At 44.4% G+C, this 17,183-nt stretch overlaps 1 protein-coding gene across 7 annotated transcripts in view; it reads right to left on the bottom strand.

Moving 5' to 3' along the window:
* Positions 1-17,183, bottom strand: part of WDFY4 (WDFY family member 4) — a 309,530-nt gene that overhangs the window by 135,753 nt on the left and 156,594 nt on the right. For all 7 annotated transcript variants that reach the window (XM_042907733.1, XM_042907735.1, XM_042907734.1 and 4 more), the window contains 4 exons: positions 15,909-16,147; positions 13,790-13,911; positions 11,251-11,436; positions 9,745-9,881 (listed from right to left, as the gene is read on the bottom strand). In XM_042907733.1, the coding sequence (XP_042763667.1) occupies positions 9,745-9,881; positions 11,251-11,436; positions 13,790-13,911; positions 15,909-16,147 (684 nt within the window). The remainder of the gene's footprint in view (positions 1-9,744; positions 9,882-11,250; positions 11,437-13,789; positions 13,912-15,908; positions 16,148-17,183) is intronic.

The raw sequence follows: 17,183 nt of genomic DNA, 5'->3' as shown, positions 1-17,183 counted from the left end.
CCCTGAATCTAACCTGACAGGATCTAACCTAAGAGATTTGACCTAAAATGCCTTTAAAGGGCAAAGTCAGCTGGAGGTTTAAGTTAGAGAAAGCTCTCAGAAAAAAAAAAAAAATCAGTTGTGGTATTTTTAAACACAAAAGACACAGACAAACCAACATATGAAATAAAACACAAAGCACAGTAGCAAACATATCAACTAAACACTGTGTCATATCAGTGCTATAACCTGGCAATGATTCAAACACTAAACAACAGAATGGCAACTTTAATATATACCATTAATAGCAAAATGTCTGCTTTTATTGAAGAAAAAAACAAAAACTATGTTGCTCTAAGCAGTTTTGAAATGAATATCTAATTCAAAACTTCCCCTGTGCATATAATTGCATGCTAATTTACATTTTAATTACTTCCTAAGAAATCAAAAGCATTTGTTGACAGTAGAACATAATGTCAACTTCACGGTGCACTGTTGGTGGATGCTTAATGAACTTAATTAGATAATTAGTGATGTTAATTATCCTTCTATTATGAAGATAAGGATGTCTCACAAATGATGCACTTGGTAAAGAAACATCATTAAAGGTATCAGTGTTTGCTTTGTTCATTTACTTCTATTTTTCAAACTCCTGTAACAAGGACTTTTGATAGACTAGTAACATTTAAGATTTCTTTAAAATGGAAAGAGAAACGCCACCGTCTCCATCGGCCTGTGACTGTTCTTCCCCGGCGATCTGGGTAGTAACACTTGTGTGAGTGATACTACGGCTCTTTCAAACCCTCTGCTGTTAGGACCAGTCGCCCATGTTCACTTCTGGTGTGGAGTTTCTCGTTCGAACCAACTCCTCCCTGGTCACCTCTCAACGATGTGATGAGTAGGTTCTAACATCAATTGTTTGAAGAATGGTGTGTGTGTACGTGTGTGTGCACGTGTGAGTGTGTGCGCATGTGTGTGTGTCAAGGGAATAGAGGAAATGAGTGAGAGTACCCTGATTGGGCGCCCAGACCACTGGAAGAAAACCTAAAGGGCAACTCACACAAGTGCCCCGAGCACACGCGCACGCACACCCACATGCACTCGCACACCGCACGCACAGGTGTTGCCCCAGCCTGACTGCGTTCCCGGGACCCTACGATGCTGTGTCTCCACCTCCATCACCAGGATGCCTTGCTCCCGTGGGAAGATCGGTTCCGGGTGTGGTGTTGGAACACCACTGCCTGCAAGACCAGGGCTATGAGTCATGCTACAGAACTTCAGCTGCAGTGAAAAAGAGCATTTCAGGGTTTAAGAACTAAGATAACGGACCTCATCATTTTTCTCTTTCTTGCTCCCTAATACCGCCACAACCAGAGTGTAACGGACGTCCTTTCTGGAAATAATTCTAGTCCAGACACACCATGAAGAGCTCTAAGGCCAGGCTGGGGACAGTGACACTATTTTTAGGGTCAGTTATCTCAGGAAAGGCAGCAAGAGAAAGTAAGTGGTTGGCAGCCTTGCCCATGGCAATTTTAAAAACCAAGATTGCATTTAGCAGAAGACCTTAGTCACTGTGCTCCCATTCATAGAGCGATTTACCCTTTTCAAAGACTCTTTTTAAATCATACTTTCATTTGCTTCTAAGTGGTTCTATTTTTCTAACACAGTCCGATTTAATTACTTGCTCACAGGACTTTTTCCACCACTGAACACAACAGGATTTTCCAACACAGCATTGTGATTTCTCAAGGGCTTGATTTCAGGTTTTTTAAGTCACTTTTCTCTTTCCTATGATTTTCAGTGGCTTTGTCTCTCCAGCTCTTCTCCTGATTTGACAGTCTCTCTGTCCTGCTGCCACGCCAGCGAGAACATATTATCAGGATTGTACCTCTCTCTCTAGAGCCTCTGGCTTGATTTTAGAAGTCCTCATGTGTCTTAATTTTCCCACAAATTCAGGCCACCTGCTTCCATGCATCTTTTTTTTTTTTTTTTAGTTTTTTAAAATTTTATTTAGAGAGAGAGTATGGAGGGGGGTGCAGAGAGAGAGGGAGAGAGAGAATCCCGAGGAGGCTCCACTCTGTCAGTGCAGAGCCCCACGTGGGGCTTGAACTCATGAACCGTGAGATCATGACCTGAGCTGAAATCAAGAGTTGGGCACTTAACCAACTGAGCCACCCAGGTGCCCGTTCCACACATCTCTCTTAAAGGCATATGTATCTCCTAGGAAAGTCCTTTCTGTCTTGCCCACAAACATCACGTTGAAGTAAACCTAGTCCATGTGACAGCCTTCTGAATTTCAGATTTAAAAATTTTTCTACTTTAACTCTTATAGTGCAATGACTCTGGGAACTCGGACTTCTGTTCTCACAGTTGCATTTTGACTTTTTCTCAGCTGCTACCAGCTACTCTACCCCTTACTCCCCTTCATGTCAAAGCTTATTTCTTTCTATTTTCAGAAATCTCTTCTCAGCCCCACGGCTCTCCTGCCTTATGAGCCTTTTCCCAGGTGAGTGACATCTGAGGCCTCGGCCTTCAGTGCCGTTCATCCCCCCAAACTCTGAGGCGCCACAGCGCCCCACTCAACAGCCTTCTGTCCTCCTCAGTCCCCACCCTCTCTCCTGAAATGGGGCACGAAGTTCTCGGAGGCTCGTTGTGCCCTCAGCCTCAGCAAGACCAAAATCACAAAGCAGCAGGCGACAAATACAAACTTGCCAGAGAGAAAGACCAAGAACTGCTGGATGGCTCCCACGGTGCCTGCTAAAGCCTTCCCATTCGGCACGCTTGCTTCCTTTTCCGCAATTTTTATTTGGGTTTCGTGATTTCTTTAAAGAGAAAATAAGTATACAGAAACATTTATGCGTGAAATGATATGATGTCTGGGATGTTGCTTGAGAATTATCCCGTGCAGAGGGGGAAAGTGGGTAGTGATAGGGATGAGACCAGATTGGCCATGAGTTGCAAATTGTGGACGCTGAGTGATGGATAGATACACGGGGATTCATTTTATTATTTTCTCTGCTGCTGTGTATGTTTGAAATTTTCCACAACGATTTTTGAAAGACATAGTGGGTAAAGTGCTCCGAGTTGAATGGTCAAAAGTGTCATTTCCTTTGCTGGGGACCCGAGCCAGGGCGGCCCCTCATACAGCTGGCCTCGGCCGGCACCCCTTCCTCCACCAGGGGCGGGGCTGCTCTGCGTCGGGGGGTGGGACGCCGAGCCTGGGCACACACATCCGGGGAGGTAGCCAATGGCAGGTCTGCAGTCTCTGTGATCCAGGCCCCCATGAGTGGGCACTGACGGTCTTATGGGAGGCCCCAGTGCACCTGGTGGGCGGGGCGTTCACCCACAGGCCAGTCATTAGAGACCAGGGACTTTGGAGCAAACGTGGTGTGCTTTTGTGCCTTTGCCAGGACAGGCACAGAATCCCTACGAAGAGCTTGTCTTTGGCACTTTAGCAAGTGCACTGTGTCACCCGTCACCCTCCGGCTGTGGTGCTTTTTCAACCCTTCTCTTACTTCTTATATGGCCCTGCTTTCCTACATAAGCCATTTCGACTCTGAAAACAGCAACTGGAAGCCTGCTCAGCTACCTCCAAAAGCCATGGAGACATGTGGACACTGGGCCTGGCCCTGCCCCAGAGGGTCTTCCTGATTTATAAGCCCCTAAGCTCCTAAGTGTGGGTCTCCCTCCTCAGGTGGGGCCTACCTGGCTCTTGCATGAAATAGCGGTCCACACATGTACCACTGATCCCAGGAGGAAAGTGGGGGTAAAATCCAGCCCGTGCTTTGCTGAACAAGACATGGTCAGGCAGCTGCACCCACCCAGAGGGGCTGCCCCCTTTTTATGGGCTAGAACTGAGCTTCCAACCCCCTGCCTCTGGCTTGTTCCTCCCGATTCTCTGCAGATCCAATAAAACCATCTGAATCGCACACCTCTCACACCTGCCACACCCAGGGGGCCTTTCTTTTCACAGCCTGATTGAGAAGAGGCCAGGGCCCCCTTCTTTTGCTCATCCCAGCCTTGGTTAAACAGAAGTCTCTTGTGTGTTCTTTGATTTCCACTGCTCCAGCTACTGCCCCTGAAGCCTCCTTATCTCCCCCCTAAGTGATGTCACAGCCCCGGTCTGGCCCTTCCCTCGGGGGCTCTAACCTCCAATCCTACCCCTACAAAGGAAACATACCTCTCCCCCATCATGTAACACTCCCACCCCCCCACCCCCCACTTCAGGAACATCTAGCATGAGCCATGGTGTCCTCCCTGTCTCCTGCAGTGACCTTGATCACCCCTGCCCCCCTGCTCACAGGCCTTGCAGCCACTCATCCTCACAGCCCCTTCCCACCCAGACCCCAGCTCTCATGTCCTATGTGCCCATTTTCTGTTTTCTAATGTTTTTTCTTTTCTTTTTCTTTTTTTGTTTTTTACTTATTTTTGAGAGAGAGAGAGAGAGAGAGAGAGAGAGAGAGAGAGAGAGAGCGCTCATACACAGGAGGGGCAGAGAGAGAGAGAATACCAAGCAGGCTCTGCACTATCAGCACAGAGCTCAATGAGGGGTTAATCTCAGGAACCATGAGATCATGACCTAAGCCAAAATCAAGAGTTGGGTGCTTAATCATCTGAGCCACCCAGGCACTCCTAATGCTTTTTCTAGAAAGAAAAGAAAAGAAAAGAAAAGAAAAGAAAAGAAAAGAAAAAGAAAAGAAAAGAAAAGAAAAGAAAAGAAGGAAGGAAGGAAGGAAGGAAGGAAGAAAGAAAGAGGGAGGGAGGAAGGAAGGGAGGAAGGAAGAAGGAAGGAAGGAAGGGAAGAGGGAGAGAAAGAGGAAAGAGAGGGAGAGAGGAAAGAGGGAGGGAGAGGAAGGAAGGAAAGAAGGAAGGAAGGATGAAGGAAGGAAGGAAGAACATAGGAAGGAAGAAAGGAATGAAGGAAGAAGGAAGGAAGGAAGGAAGGAAGGAAGGAAGGAAGGAAGGAAAGAGGGAGGGAGAGGAAGGAAGGAAGGGAAGGAAATAAAGAGGGAGGGAGAGAGGAAGAAGGAAGGAAGGAAGGAAAGAGGGAGGGAGAGGAAGGAAGGAAGGGAAGGAAATAAAGAGGGAGGGAGAGAGGAAGAAGGAAGGAAGGAAGGAAGGAAGGAAAGAGGGAGAGAGAGGAAAGAGGGAGGGAGAGGAAGGAAGGAAGGAAGGAAGGAAGGAAGGAAGGAAGGAAGGAGGGAGGGAGAGAGGAAAGAGGGAGGGAGAGGAAGGAAGGAAGGAAGGAAGGAAGGAAGGAAGGAAGGAAGGAAGAAGGAGGGGGAAGGAGGGAGGAAGATTACATACTCTCTATTTTGGAATAATTCTGAATTTACAGAAAAGTTATATAGTACAGAGAGGTCCCGTCAACCCCTTACCTGCTTTCTCATAATGTTAATATCATACACTGCCACAGTGTGTCTACCATAGCTAAGAACCCAACATTAGTAGTTGATGTTTTTTCAGCTTATTTTTCAACAAGGAAGCCTACCACTGAGTCGGCAAGCCGCACACAGGCTGTGAAGAGGAATGGCTGGCCGGGGCACACACTCTGGGTTTCTCTAAACTGAAGGCGGACATGAAGCAGCTTCCCAGACACCATGGGTGGCCTTTGGTGGCCTCAAAGGAGCCCAAGGTCGCAACCTCTGTCCGACAGGCTGAAACCCACAGCCTTCACCCCAGGAGAGACCGTGACTTTACAATCTGATCCCAGAAGGGACTGAAGAAAAGGAAGAAATGACATCCATCATATCAGACTCGTCTCAAAGTTCAGCTCACCTGCCAAGAGGAGAACACTGTATACTGAAAATGAAGATAGGTAAGAAGAGTTAGGAATGGCGTATCGTATGTCTCACTCGAAGGAACAATTCATCAGTGCTACCGAGCTGTCAGCCGCTGACATGATAAGGAATAACACCAAATGAATAATGTTTCCTCCAAAACCAACTCCTTTAATTACAAGCCTCTTCTTTCCAGAGGAGAGACAGAAGATGCAGAAACACCAATTTCATGCACTTGTGCCTGAATAATGTCTCCATGCTGCTTTTTCCAGATGGCGACCTTCTCACTGGAGGGACTAATGATGTGGGCATATTTAGGGAAAAACCAATAACGGAGTCTTTAACCTTCAACAACAAAAAGCATGTTGTACAAAATGTTCCTTGGGATACATTAGAAAATATCAATTACATTGCTCACTGAGGTGTAATCAGCTGTAATAATCAAAATTAATTTTTAAAAATAATTAAACAGACCCCAGGGCAAACAGTCGATGCTCTCATCCTATGACATCACAGCGTACATATGTACCTGAAAAGTTGTGCCTTCTGTTAGCAACAAAGGCATCTCGCGAGGATGAGTGATGGATGCAGGATGTGAAGGCTAGTGAGTTTCATCGCAGCAAAAAGGGAGAAAGCATTTTATTCCCTCGCCCCATGCACATCCTCCTATGCACATTCTCCTATGTACCAGGCACCATGCCCAGCCCGACCGAGTTACTGATATTAGATGCTCCAAAGCAAACATGCAGTTAATTTTTAAAATTAAAACACAGCACACTTTGTTTCAAAAATAATTCATCTTTAAGAAAATCCACAAGGTACTATAAACTATAGAAAGGATGAATAAATCAGATGGAAGGTAAGCAGGGCTCAAACAGGAAGGAAGAAGCAGGGAAAGGGATGTGTGCATGTACATGTATGTGCATGTGCATGTTTTTTGCAGAAATTTATGCCACTAGGTGTGTGCAGTTATAAGACCTGGGTCATGTTTACCTCTCCGAGATTCTGAGTGCCCAGATCACCGTGCCCAGAAATAGACCACTGACAGGAGTCACAGTTCTTCCTGATGCTGACAGCTGAGGGAGACATCCCCTGTGGCTGCCCTCTCCCCACTTTAGTCCAGCCACACTGGTCTTTGCTGCCTCAGAGCATTCCAGCACATGCCTGTCTCAGTGCCTTTGCCTGATGGTCCTCTCTGCCTGACTGCTCTTTCTCCAGAAAGTCACTTCCTTATTTCTCTGCTTCTATGCCCCCCTTCCAGAGAGGACTTTTGACCACCTTCATCTAAACAACCACCCTCTCCCACTTACCCTACTCGATTTTTCCTCATTGCAATTAGCACCCTTCACATTTACAAATTTACTTGTTTATTGTCTATCTTCGCCCCCTAAAATGCAGTCTCCATGAAAGCAGAGAATATGTCAGATTGTTCTCTCTTCTGTAACCTCAGTGCTTACTTCAGGGTACAAAGTAAGCACTTGGTAAATATTTTGTTGAGTGAGTGAATGAATGAATGAATGAACGAATGAGACCTCAATTGATGTAGAAGACAGTATCTTCAGCAGCCTGCCTTCACCAAAGACAGAACTGATTTAAAATATTTTTGCTTCCGTGTGAGCCCAGAGCAAACTGTGACAAGCCCTTTGTAGACCTACATGGCCTCAAGTATTGCAATCTATTCAAGCTTCTTTCGGGTGAGCTATTTCTCAATCGATCTCCCCAGGACTCAGAGGCAACTTAGCCGAGCCAAGGGCAGTGGCCTAGGAGAGGATGGGGAAGTGGCTGAAGGCACATCAATAGTCTGCAAGGGCTCCCATACAATGCACATCCACGCCAGCATCCCAGCTGTCCCTTCCCTAGCTTCCACAGCCAGATGGACCTGACCCCTGGGGACAAAGCTAACTTGGTCAAAGAACAGAAGTTCCAGGGTGAAGCCAGGGGGGAAGAGGGGCTGGACCCCTCCTGTCACAAATGGCCTTGGTCAGGAGCAGGTGCTTGGGCACCAGTGGGGACGCTCCAAGCTTCGGGGGCTCAGAAGAGCTATACTGCAGGTGAGATGGTCATCCCTTTGGCGGAGAGAACAATAAGGTGGGATCAAATTTTGGAAACTGTCTTCCATTTCTAAAGCACTTGCAGTTTCCAAGTGCTTCCACATGTTCTAGTATAGACAGAGCACAGTTGTAAGATCAGGAATTGAGGCTCTGAGAGGTCACAGAATTGCCTAAGGTCAAGCTCAGTAGTACAGAGACAGGAGACCCTTTCTTGACTCCACCATTTCCTGGCTGCAAAGCCCTTGACTGTTTGTTTTTTTTTTTTTTTAAGATTCAATGTACACATCTGTACAATCAGCCAATCAACAAGCTGACTGAGCAGTGTCTTCCACAAGCCAATGTGTTAAGGACGCATCCTACCCTCAGTTCTGAGTATGAGGTGGCCAGACAGCCCAGTCAAGTTCATTTTGTTTCCCCTTCTATGTTTGTGCTCTGTCTCCCTATGTCCTAAATCCTCTTGTTTCTGAAGCTCAGAAAGAAGAAAGTCTCCTTCCCGGGCTACCTGAGCAGTTACAGGCAGCCCGCATTCCTCTCTTCTCCACCGCATCTGATGATAGTACCCTCCCATCAGTCACTGGCCACAATAGACAACGGAGCCATTGAGACAGCAGAGCCCACATTCTGAGCAGGGGGGATTTGGAGCCAACCTCATTTTCCAAAGTTACATGGGCAGAAAGCTCCTGCTGTGTAATGGGTCTATCAACCATCTATTCCACCTCCCTGGGGAGCCCCTTCCCACAGTTTCCCACAGTTATCTGTCCCCTTGTGGAGACAAGGAGACAAAGACTCAGGGAAGTTAAGTAAATGACCCAACGTTTCCTGATCCCAAGGTCATGTTCATTCAATGACCACAGTCTGCCTCTGAAAATAAGTGACTCCAGCATTAGAATATATGACACATTGTGCTTCTCAAGAAGAGCCTCAGTATATTTCTAGTCCTATATGCTCTTGCAGAACCTTGCCACTTCCCCCACCAGAAGGTAGAGTCTATTTCTGCCCCCCCACCCCCCGCTGCCTTGAACCCAAGCAGAATTGTGTGCCTGTCTTGACCAAAGGAATGCAGCAGAGGTGAAGCTAGGTCATGGAAGGCGATGTGGCTTCTGCCTGACTGACTCTCTCTCTCTCTCTCTCTCTCTGTATCTCTCTGTATCTGTCCGTCTGTCTGTCTGTATCTCCTTCCCCCTTATTTGGAAATTAGCCCTTGAAACCCAGCCTCCAGGTTGTAAGGAAGCCCAGGACCTACGGAGAAGCCAGGTATAGGTATTCCAGCCAGCAGTCTCAGCTAAGGTCTCAGACTGAAGTCAGCAGCAACCATCAGCTGTATGAGTAAATGAGCCTTCCAAGGATCCCAGCCAAGGCCCCAGACATCATGGAGTAGAGGCACCTCCCCACCCCTTCCGTGCTCCAAACTCCTTACGACAGCATCCATGATCACAAAAACCCATTGTTGGTGCCACTGAGTTTTAGGATGGTTTGTTATAGAGCTTTAAAGAAATTAATTTCAAAAAATCCCGACAACTCAGCCCCACATAGTCAAGAGGATCCACCGCTACATCTCCTGGCAACGGTGCCAATGTTTTTGACCCCTTTGCTGAGTCCACACATACGGCTCTTACTGAACTGTGGGCTAGTGCTCTCTGAGCACACGTGACCCAAAAGGAGAATAGCAAGTAGCACTGGTTCGGGTTTTAATGCCGTAAGCAACCCCTGCTCTTGGAGCCCCAGGGGAGCCCATAGTCACTTCAAGTTAAAGCCAGCCTAAGACCTGGTTCCCCTACATGTAGCTGCAACTGGGAAGTCACATGCATAACCTTAAATGCTCAGAAGAACATGGAATTGAGTCATACCCAGCAACAACAGACAGAGAAGACATGACTCACGGGATCTGAAACAAAGGCCTGATGCTTCTCCAGGGAAGAGGGATCTGAGCTCACCTCTGTCTTGCACTCAGGGTCCTTGGCCTGCCTCCCGGGCATCAGCCTCATGGCTGAAGACAAGCTGCCACTCCACGAGGAGACCTTGCTCGGATGTCCCACATTCGAGCGGCTGGCCAGCGACTTCTTCTCAGATGCTAGGAACGGGGAAGCAAAAACTGTCAGAGGTGAAGTTGAAAGGAGGATACACACTATGTTGCAACTGGCTTGGCTTTCAAAGGGCCATCCGGGGTCACAAGCCTCTTGCGCCTCCTCCAGTAAGGAAAACAGCCCAGGCTACAAGCTTACACTGCCGTTTTCTGACTAAGAAATTCAGTTTGGGTTTCAGGGTCACCAGACCTGGCTTAGACCCCTAGCTCCACTGACTCAAAGTGAGATGCTGGACAAGTTAGTTAAGTCCTTGAGCCTCAGTGTCCTCATCCTGCAAACTGGGAATAATAGCGTCTAACCTCATTCTGGTGTCATGAAGAGTAAATAAGATTATGTGTTTCAAACACAGGCCATCAAACATAGAGAATTTTCTGTATATGATTGTTGGCAACAAGAGAGCCATTTGTAAGCATGGGGTGCATCTCACCATTTTATTCACTACATGTGCATGGGGATATACGTCCTATTTTATTAACCTTTTCCCTGAAATGGAATCTGACACTTTGACCTCAAACTACACATGTATATACATAGGCATGTACATACATACGCATTTTCCAGGGTTAATTTGGAAAGCCGATAAATAAAAGTTCTATACCGCCGGGCAGTCTGGGATGACACACATGGAAGTGACTAACTCATAAGTCACTGTCAATGTTGTGATGCTAGAAGACTTCAAACAAGTACGTGAGCCATAATTCGAGAGCAATGACCACTTTAAAAACAAAATTGAGGGGTACCTGGCTGGCTCAGTCGGTAGAACATGTGACTCTCGATCTTGGGGTTGTGAGCTCAAGCCCCACACTAGGTATAGAGATTACTTAGAAATAAAATATTTTAAACAATTAAAAAAATAAAAACAAAATTAAAACATCATTCCTGCAGGTGCAATAACTCATATGAGGGGGGAAATGCTGAGTCACTGAAAGAAGGCAGGGGTCATTAATATCTTAGGGATGAAAACTCTCACTTGAAACATGAAGAACCTGGGAATCCAGGTCACTGCATGATTTGGTGGCAAGGTTTCAAAGCTGGTAGGTGAATATCAGGACAGGACCTAGAATCCTAAGCTCTAGGCTAGACATGGTAGACAGAGCTAGACATCTAGCTCTGACATGGCACACTCTCTAAGAGATTACTAGTATCTGCTTGCACCTCTGGCCTTCCTTTCACCCAAGATGCAAAGCAGCTTTCATTCTTCACACTCAAAGATGCATGAGGTTTCAGTAATCCCCACCAAAGGGATGAGAGAGGAGGTCTGGGTGGAAAAGGCTCTGGGCCCTGAGTGGAACTTTGGGCAAGTCCACATCTATGAGACTCAGCAGTTCTGTTCCCTGGAGCCAAGTGGACAGAGACCTAAGTAATGCTGCCAGGCCTTGAGCATCGTCTCCTCCCAGAGTGGGGTAATCTCTTCAATCTTCACTTCTCTGTCTCCAGGTTTCACAGAGAGATCAATCTTGAAGGTGTCCTCCAGCTCCTGCCGCCTCTGTGCCACGAGCTGCTGCCACAGGGTCCGCACTGTCTTTTGGATGTTGTGCTGGACTAACAGAGAGAGTATATCACACAATCAGGATGGCCTCAGTGCCTGTCCCAGCAAGGGCCGGAGATGATGTATCACGGCTGCTTTTATTGTGTCTTTCTTGAATATCACTCAAGCTTTGCAACTTCCAGCCAGAAAGCGGTCAGTATGTAGACAACGCTACCAACACCCATGTCAGCTGGCCTTTCCCCCACCTCTAACTGCCCACCACCAGGTCCTGTCTGCCTCGTATGTTCAGAGCTGGGAGACACGATTGATGGGCACAAGAAATCTCTTTCTCCCACCCCCAAGTGTCATTAAATACCAACGGCAAAAACACTTATATAAGCTCTAGGTAACCAAATACCACCCCCAACAGCTCCTTCCAATGTACCTTCTATGTTGAGCCCTCAAAGGAATAGACACCAAACCCAAGACTGTGCCTAGGGACCTAGGACCCAAGCCAGTCCTCTTTCCTGGCACTGCATCATGCTTCCCACTGCCCACCAGTCTCAATGCCCTGGATTTGCCCAGATATGAGCCAATCTACCAGGCCAGTTCTACCTGCTATGCCCCATAATTATAATACCCTGAACATTGCCTAAACACCCTTGGATCTTGAACCACTGAGTCCCTCCTCTAGTACCAGCCCCTACAGTCTATTTTTTCCACCCTAGAAGGATGGACATTGCTCAGTCCACTCTTCTAGCTAGACCAAAATACAAATATTTATGTTGTAATTAACAGTGCGCCAGAGTATGTTTTAAACTCATGAGAGTTGTAAGCACTGGATTTGGGCACGTATGTGACCAAAAAACAGACGCCCTTGTGCCTACTATCTGGTATCACAATGTGAGCGGCACAGTCAACAAACCAAAATGGTGAAAGCAAGTCTGCTGAAGCTTCTTAGATCAAAACAGAGCAAGAGCTAGGGGCGCCTAGGTGGCTCCGTTGGTTAAGTGTCCGACTTCAGCTCAGGTCATGATCTCACAGTTCATGAGTTCCAGCCTCACATCAGGCTCTCACACAGAGACCACTTTGGATCCTCTGCCTCGCTCTCTCTCAAAAATAAATAAACATTTGGGGTCCCGGGGTGGCTCAGTTGGTTAAGCATCCGACTCTTGGTTTCAGTTCAGGTCATGATCTCACGGTTCATGAGTTCGAGCCTTCCATTGGGCTCTACACTGGCAGTGTGGTGCCTACTTTGGATTATCTCTCACCCTCTCTCTCTGCTCCTCCCCTGATCACACTCTCTCTGTCTCTCAAAATATAAATTAATTAATTAAGAAAATAAAAAATAGATAAACATTTTTTAAAAGAGCAATTTCTTTTTTAAATTTATTTTCTTTTAAAAAAATTTTTTTAAACATTTATTTATTTTTGAGACAGAGAGAGACAGAGCATGAATGGGGGAGGGTCAGAGAGAGAGGGAGACACAGAATCCGAAACAGGTTCCAGGCTCTGAGCGGTCAGCACAGAGCGCGACGCGGGGCTCGAACTCACGGACCGCGAGATCATGACCTGAGCTGAAGTCAGAGGCTTAATCGACTGAGCCACCCAGGCACCCCTGTTTTTTAAATTTATTTTCAAGTTAGCTAACATACAATGTAGTCTTGGCTTCAGGAGTAGATTTCTGTGACTCATTGCTTACATACAACACCAATTCCTTATCCCAACAAGTGCCCTCCTCAATGACCATCACCCACTTTCCCCACCCCCACTAACCCTCAGTTTGTTCTCTGTATTTAAGAGTCTCTTATGGTTTGCCTCCCTCTCTGCTTTTATCTTATTTTCCCTTTCCTTCCTCTATGGTCATCTGTTAAATTTCTCAAATTCCACATATGGAATTTGATGGGTAAAAATCATATGATATCTGTCTTTCTCTGACTGACTTATTTCACTTAGCATAATACCCTCCAGTTCCATTCACATTGTTGCAAATGGCCAGATTTCATTTAAAAAGAGCAATTTCTAAACACATAGATCTGGCTGCTACTTTTTTTTTTTTTTTTTACAAATTGCCAATCACCTTTACTTGATTTGATGTAAGCAAATTTAAAAAATGAACTCAATCAAGCCAAAAATCTCATAGAAATAATGAGTTTATTGACTCTATTTTCTAGAGAAGAAAGTTGAGAGAGAGCTTGGTAAAGGACTGAACAAGAGGAGGTGACATTCCAGTTCCCATATCTAGCAATCCAAAGGAAAATTCAAGAGACCACCTGAGAAGTAAAATCAACTTATGGTGAAATCCCTAGAATGTTAGTAAGTCACCAAGTTCTTAGTCTGACCAAGTCTCACAGAACTGAAGAATGAAATCCAGAAGTTAGCACCACTCACCCACTCTCCCAAAAATAAACAACAAACAACATGTACCATCATTCAAACTTGGGAAGTCTTCCTCTCCTTTTTCTCTTACTTCTTCATTTGGAGAAAGAAAGACTTGATGATAAGGAGTCATTCTAGGCTTGGGTTCCAGTCCAAATCCTTCTGGATAACTAGGAGACAAGAGATTTTTCACTATAAACTCCAGTTTCTTTAAGATCATTCTATTGTTCTTTATTACAAATAATCATCCTCTAAACTCAATACATATCAATTGGAAAAACTTGTCTAATCAAGTTAAACCAAATATGTCATGGCAATTTCTGTGACAGATATTATAGCATTCTGGAAAATAGGAAAACTTCTTTTTTTTATTCTTGTTTTATTAAATCTAATCCAGGCTCCCAGCAGGCCTCCTGAACTCTCTCCTGGTTTCCCAACCATCAGGACTGGTCATTTGTTTTTGTAGTCTCCCAAAGTATTGACCTCTACCTTTGTTTGGCCCTGATCTCATCCCACTTGGAAGGGGCCAGGCAAGCTTCATGGGCCTGTGACCTGTGCAGTTGTACAGGGTCCACACTCAGAAAGGCCCCATGCTTGGACTCTGCTGTCCCTGTCTTGAAATTCTTAGTAAATTTTGAACAACACGTCTGCATTTTTTGCAGGATCCTGCACATCACGTAGCTGGTTCTAAGTGCAGGCATAGGGGTTTACATATTAGGTTTCCCATGAACCGTTTGCTCTGGGGCCCCTTCAATCATGTTAATGTCCACATGCCTTCTTCTCTGGGCCCCTTCAATCAACCAAGCAGAATGGACACTCAGTACATGTTTGTGGATTGAACCAAAAACGACAAACAAGGAAATGAAAATATACCATTATATGAGAATATCCATTCTTGAAATTTCTAGGATAAAGTCCCTTTAGATTTTAAGGCCATTTAGCTACCCAGAGGGATCTGAGGAAGGTGGAAATCCAAACATACACATAGGGTGGCATCTGCCGTTCTTACCTATGCTTCCAGTATGGATAGACTTAATTCTTAAAATACAAACGAGAGAAGACCCTCCCAATTTAATCTACCAAAAATGGGTTCTTTTATTTCACACAAATAAAATAGCAAATGCCTCCTCTGGGCTAGGAGTGTTTTGCAGTGATTCCCAGGGAGTTTTAAGACAAATCAAGTCTAGAGTTTTGTAACATCCAATAGTCAATTTGACAGAATTTTTGGATTTTTTTTTCAAGTAGTAAGATATAATAGGTACTGGTATAAAAACAACAACAACAACAACAACAACAACAACAACAACAACACAAAGACAAGAGCAAAGTGTAATCTCCCATAGCCCACCTTTCCTCTACACTCAACATGGCTCTATTAGTAACAGATAGCATTTATGGGGCACCTGGGTGGCTCAGTCGGTTAAGCTAGATTTCGGCTCAGGTCTTGATCTCACGGTCTGTGGGTTCAAGCCCCGCGTTGAGCTCTGTGTGCTGACAGCCTACTTGAGATTCTCTTTTTCAGAAGTAAATAAACATTTTTTAAAAAGAGAGAGATAGCATTTGTAAGCATATAACCCCAAGGCACTGGTGATACAGAATATTCACACATGAAAAAAAAGAAAGTGCATATACACAGAAAAATCTAACATATTTCAAACTTCGGACTTCAAGAAAAGGATTTAACTAAACTTATTTCAATTTCTTTTTATTAGAATTTCCTATACAAGTGTGCTTATGGATATCATTTTATATCACAAATTGTGTGTGTGTGTGTAATTTTTTCTGCAAGAAAATTATGCCCGCTTTGCATGATACAATTTATTATATATTTTTCCATTCTAAGAGTGCATTTATCAAATGTTAATATTTCTAAAATCTGGCTGCATCATAAAATCAATGTGTATATTCAATGTCGAGCTTTCTGCCCCTAAAATGAAATCAATAAGATATCTTACAACCTGAGAATTGTGGAAAAGGGGTAAATTATTAATCCATGATGATTCTTGCTGCTGAGCCACATGGACAGATTATCAAACACTGCCCATAATTTGGACAACCAGATAACCGATATATATACCATTTGTATTGGCCCCAATCAAATGTCCCTCTAAAGCTTTCTTCTCTGCATTGACCACCAGTAGGTAGGAAACAAGTAAGCAGTCCTTACCTTCTCTCATTGAGCAGCAAAAAACAATACATGAGACACAGGAGGAAGCTGGTGTTGGAATTATAGGTGGCAAAGATAATGTCCCAGTGTTCCTGTAGGAAGCCCAAGATGCTGAGAAGACTAAGGCATTCGGAGAGTGATTGCTGGGGCTTGGACAGGCAGTAAAGAATGACTTTATTTAAACTGCTGTACAAAGCACTGATGATAGCATCCCTTGGAGAAGAGGCATTCTCGATGACCTGTGTCATAAAATAAACACACATATACACACGCATACTTGTGAACACTTTGTGAGTTTAAATGCTAACCCAGTTAACTGAGAAAATGATACAATCTTAGAATCTCTTTTGGATTTCAAAAAGTTGGCATGATCTGAAATTCAAATAGGGCTACTTTCCTCTACCTCTGAGCTTCTATTTAAGTGAATGATCACTAAAGTGAATTCAAAAACATAGATTTATCAAAAACTTGTGCGGAAAAGAAATTTTAAAAACATAAAAATTAAAATTAAAAATTAAAAAGTTAAAAAAAAAAAGAAAAGAAATTAAAAGCTTACCACCATCATATTATAAAAAATAGATGGGAACCAGAAATTTCTGAAATACTGGTAACATGGTTGACATTCAGTGTATGAGAATATGCTATTTATAGTGTCTACTTTTTAAAATATATTATTAACTATTAATAGTATTTATATAGAGAGTGTTTACAATATTCCCAGTATCACGCTAAGCATTTTTGCATCCATGAACATGAACTGTTCATTTAAACATCATAATAAAATGAAGTGAGTATTAAGATTATCCTACTTTAGGATAAGGAGGCTGAGGGTCAGAGAGCTTAAGTGGTCAGCAAGGGTCAAACCCACATCAGACATTGAGTCGTGCTCTTAACCACTGTATCCTCTAACAGAGATGGGAGTCCAACAAATTGTAGTACATGAGAAACTTAGAGGCGGAAGGCAGAAGGTCCTGATCTGTAGCCTTAACACTGATTGGTCCATCCATCTGTTTGGTTTCCTTGCTTCATTGTAACTAACAAATAAAAAGTCCTGGAGATCTAATGCACAGCATAGTGATTATAGACAATAATACTGTCTTATAAACTTTAAAGGTGCTAAGAGACCAGATCTTAATTGTTCCCACCACAAAAACGAAATGATAATTACGTGACTTGATAGAGGTGTTAGCTAACACTATGGTGGGAATCCTATTGCGATATATAAATGTATCAAATCAACATTAAACTTATATTCTGTTATATGGTAATTATATC

The sequence above is a fragment of the Panthera leo genome, chromosome D2 (genome assembly GCF_018350215.1).
Source record: "Panthera leo isolate Ple1 chromosome D2, P.leo_Ple1_pat1.1, whole genome shotgun sequence".
NCBI lineage: Eukaryota > Metazoa > Chordata > Mammalia > Carnivora > Felidae > Panthera > Panthera leo.
This window is presented reverse-complemented; position numbering and strand designations above follow the sequence as displayed.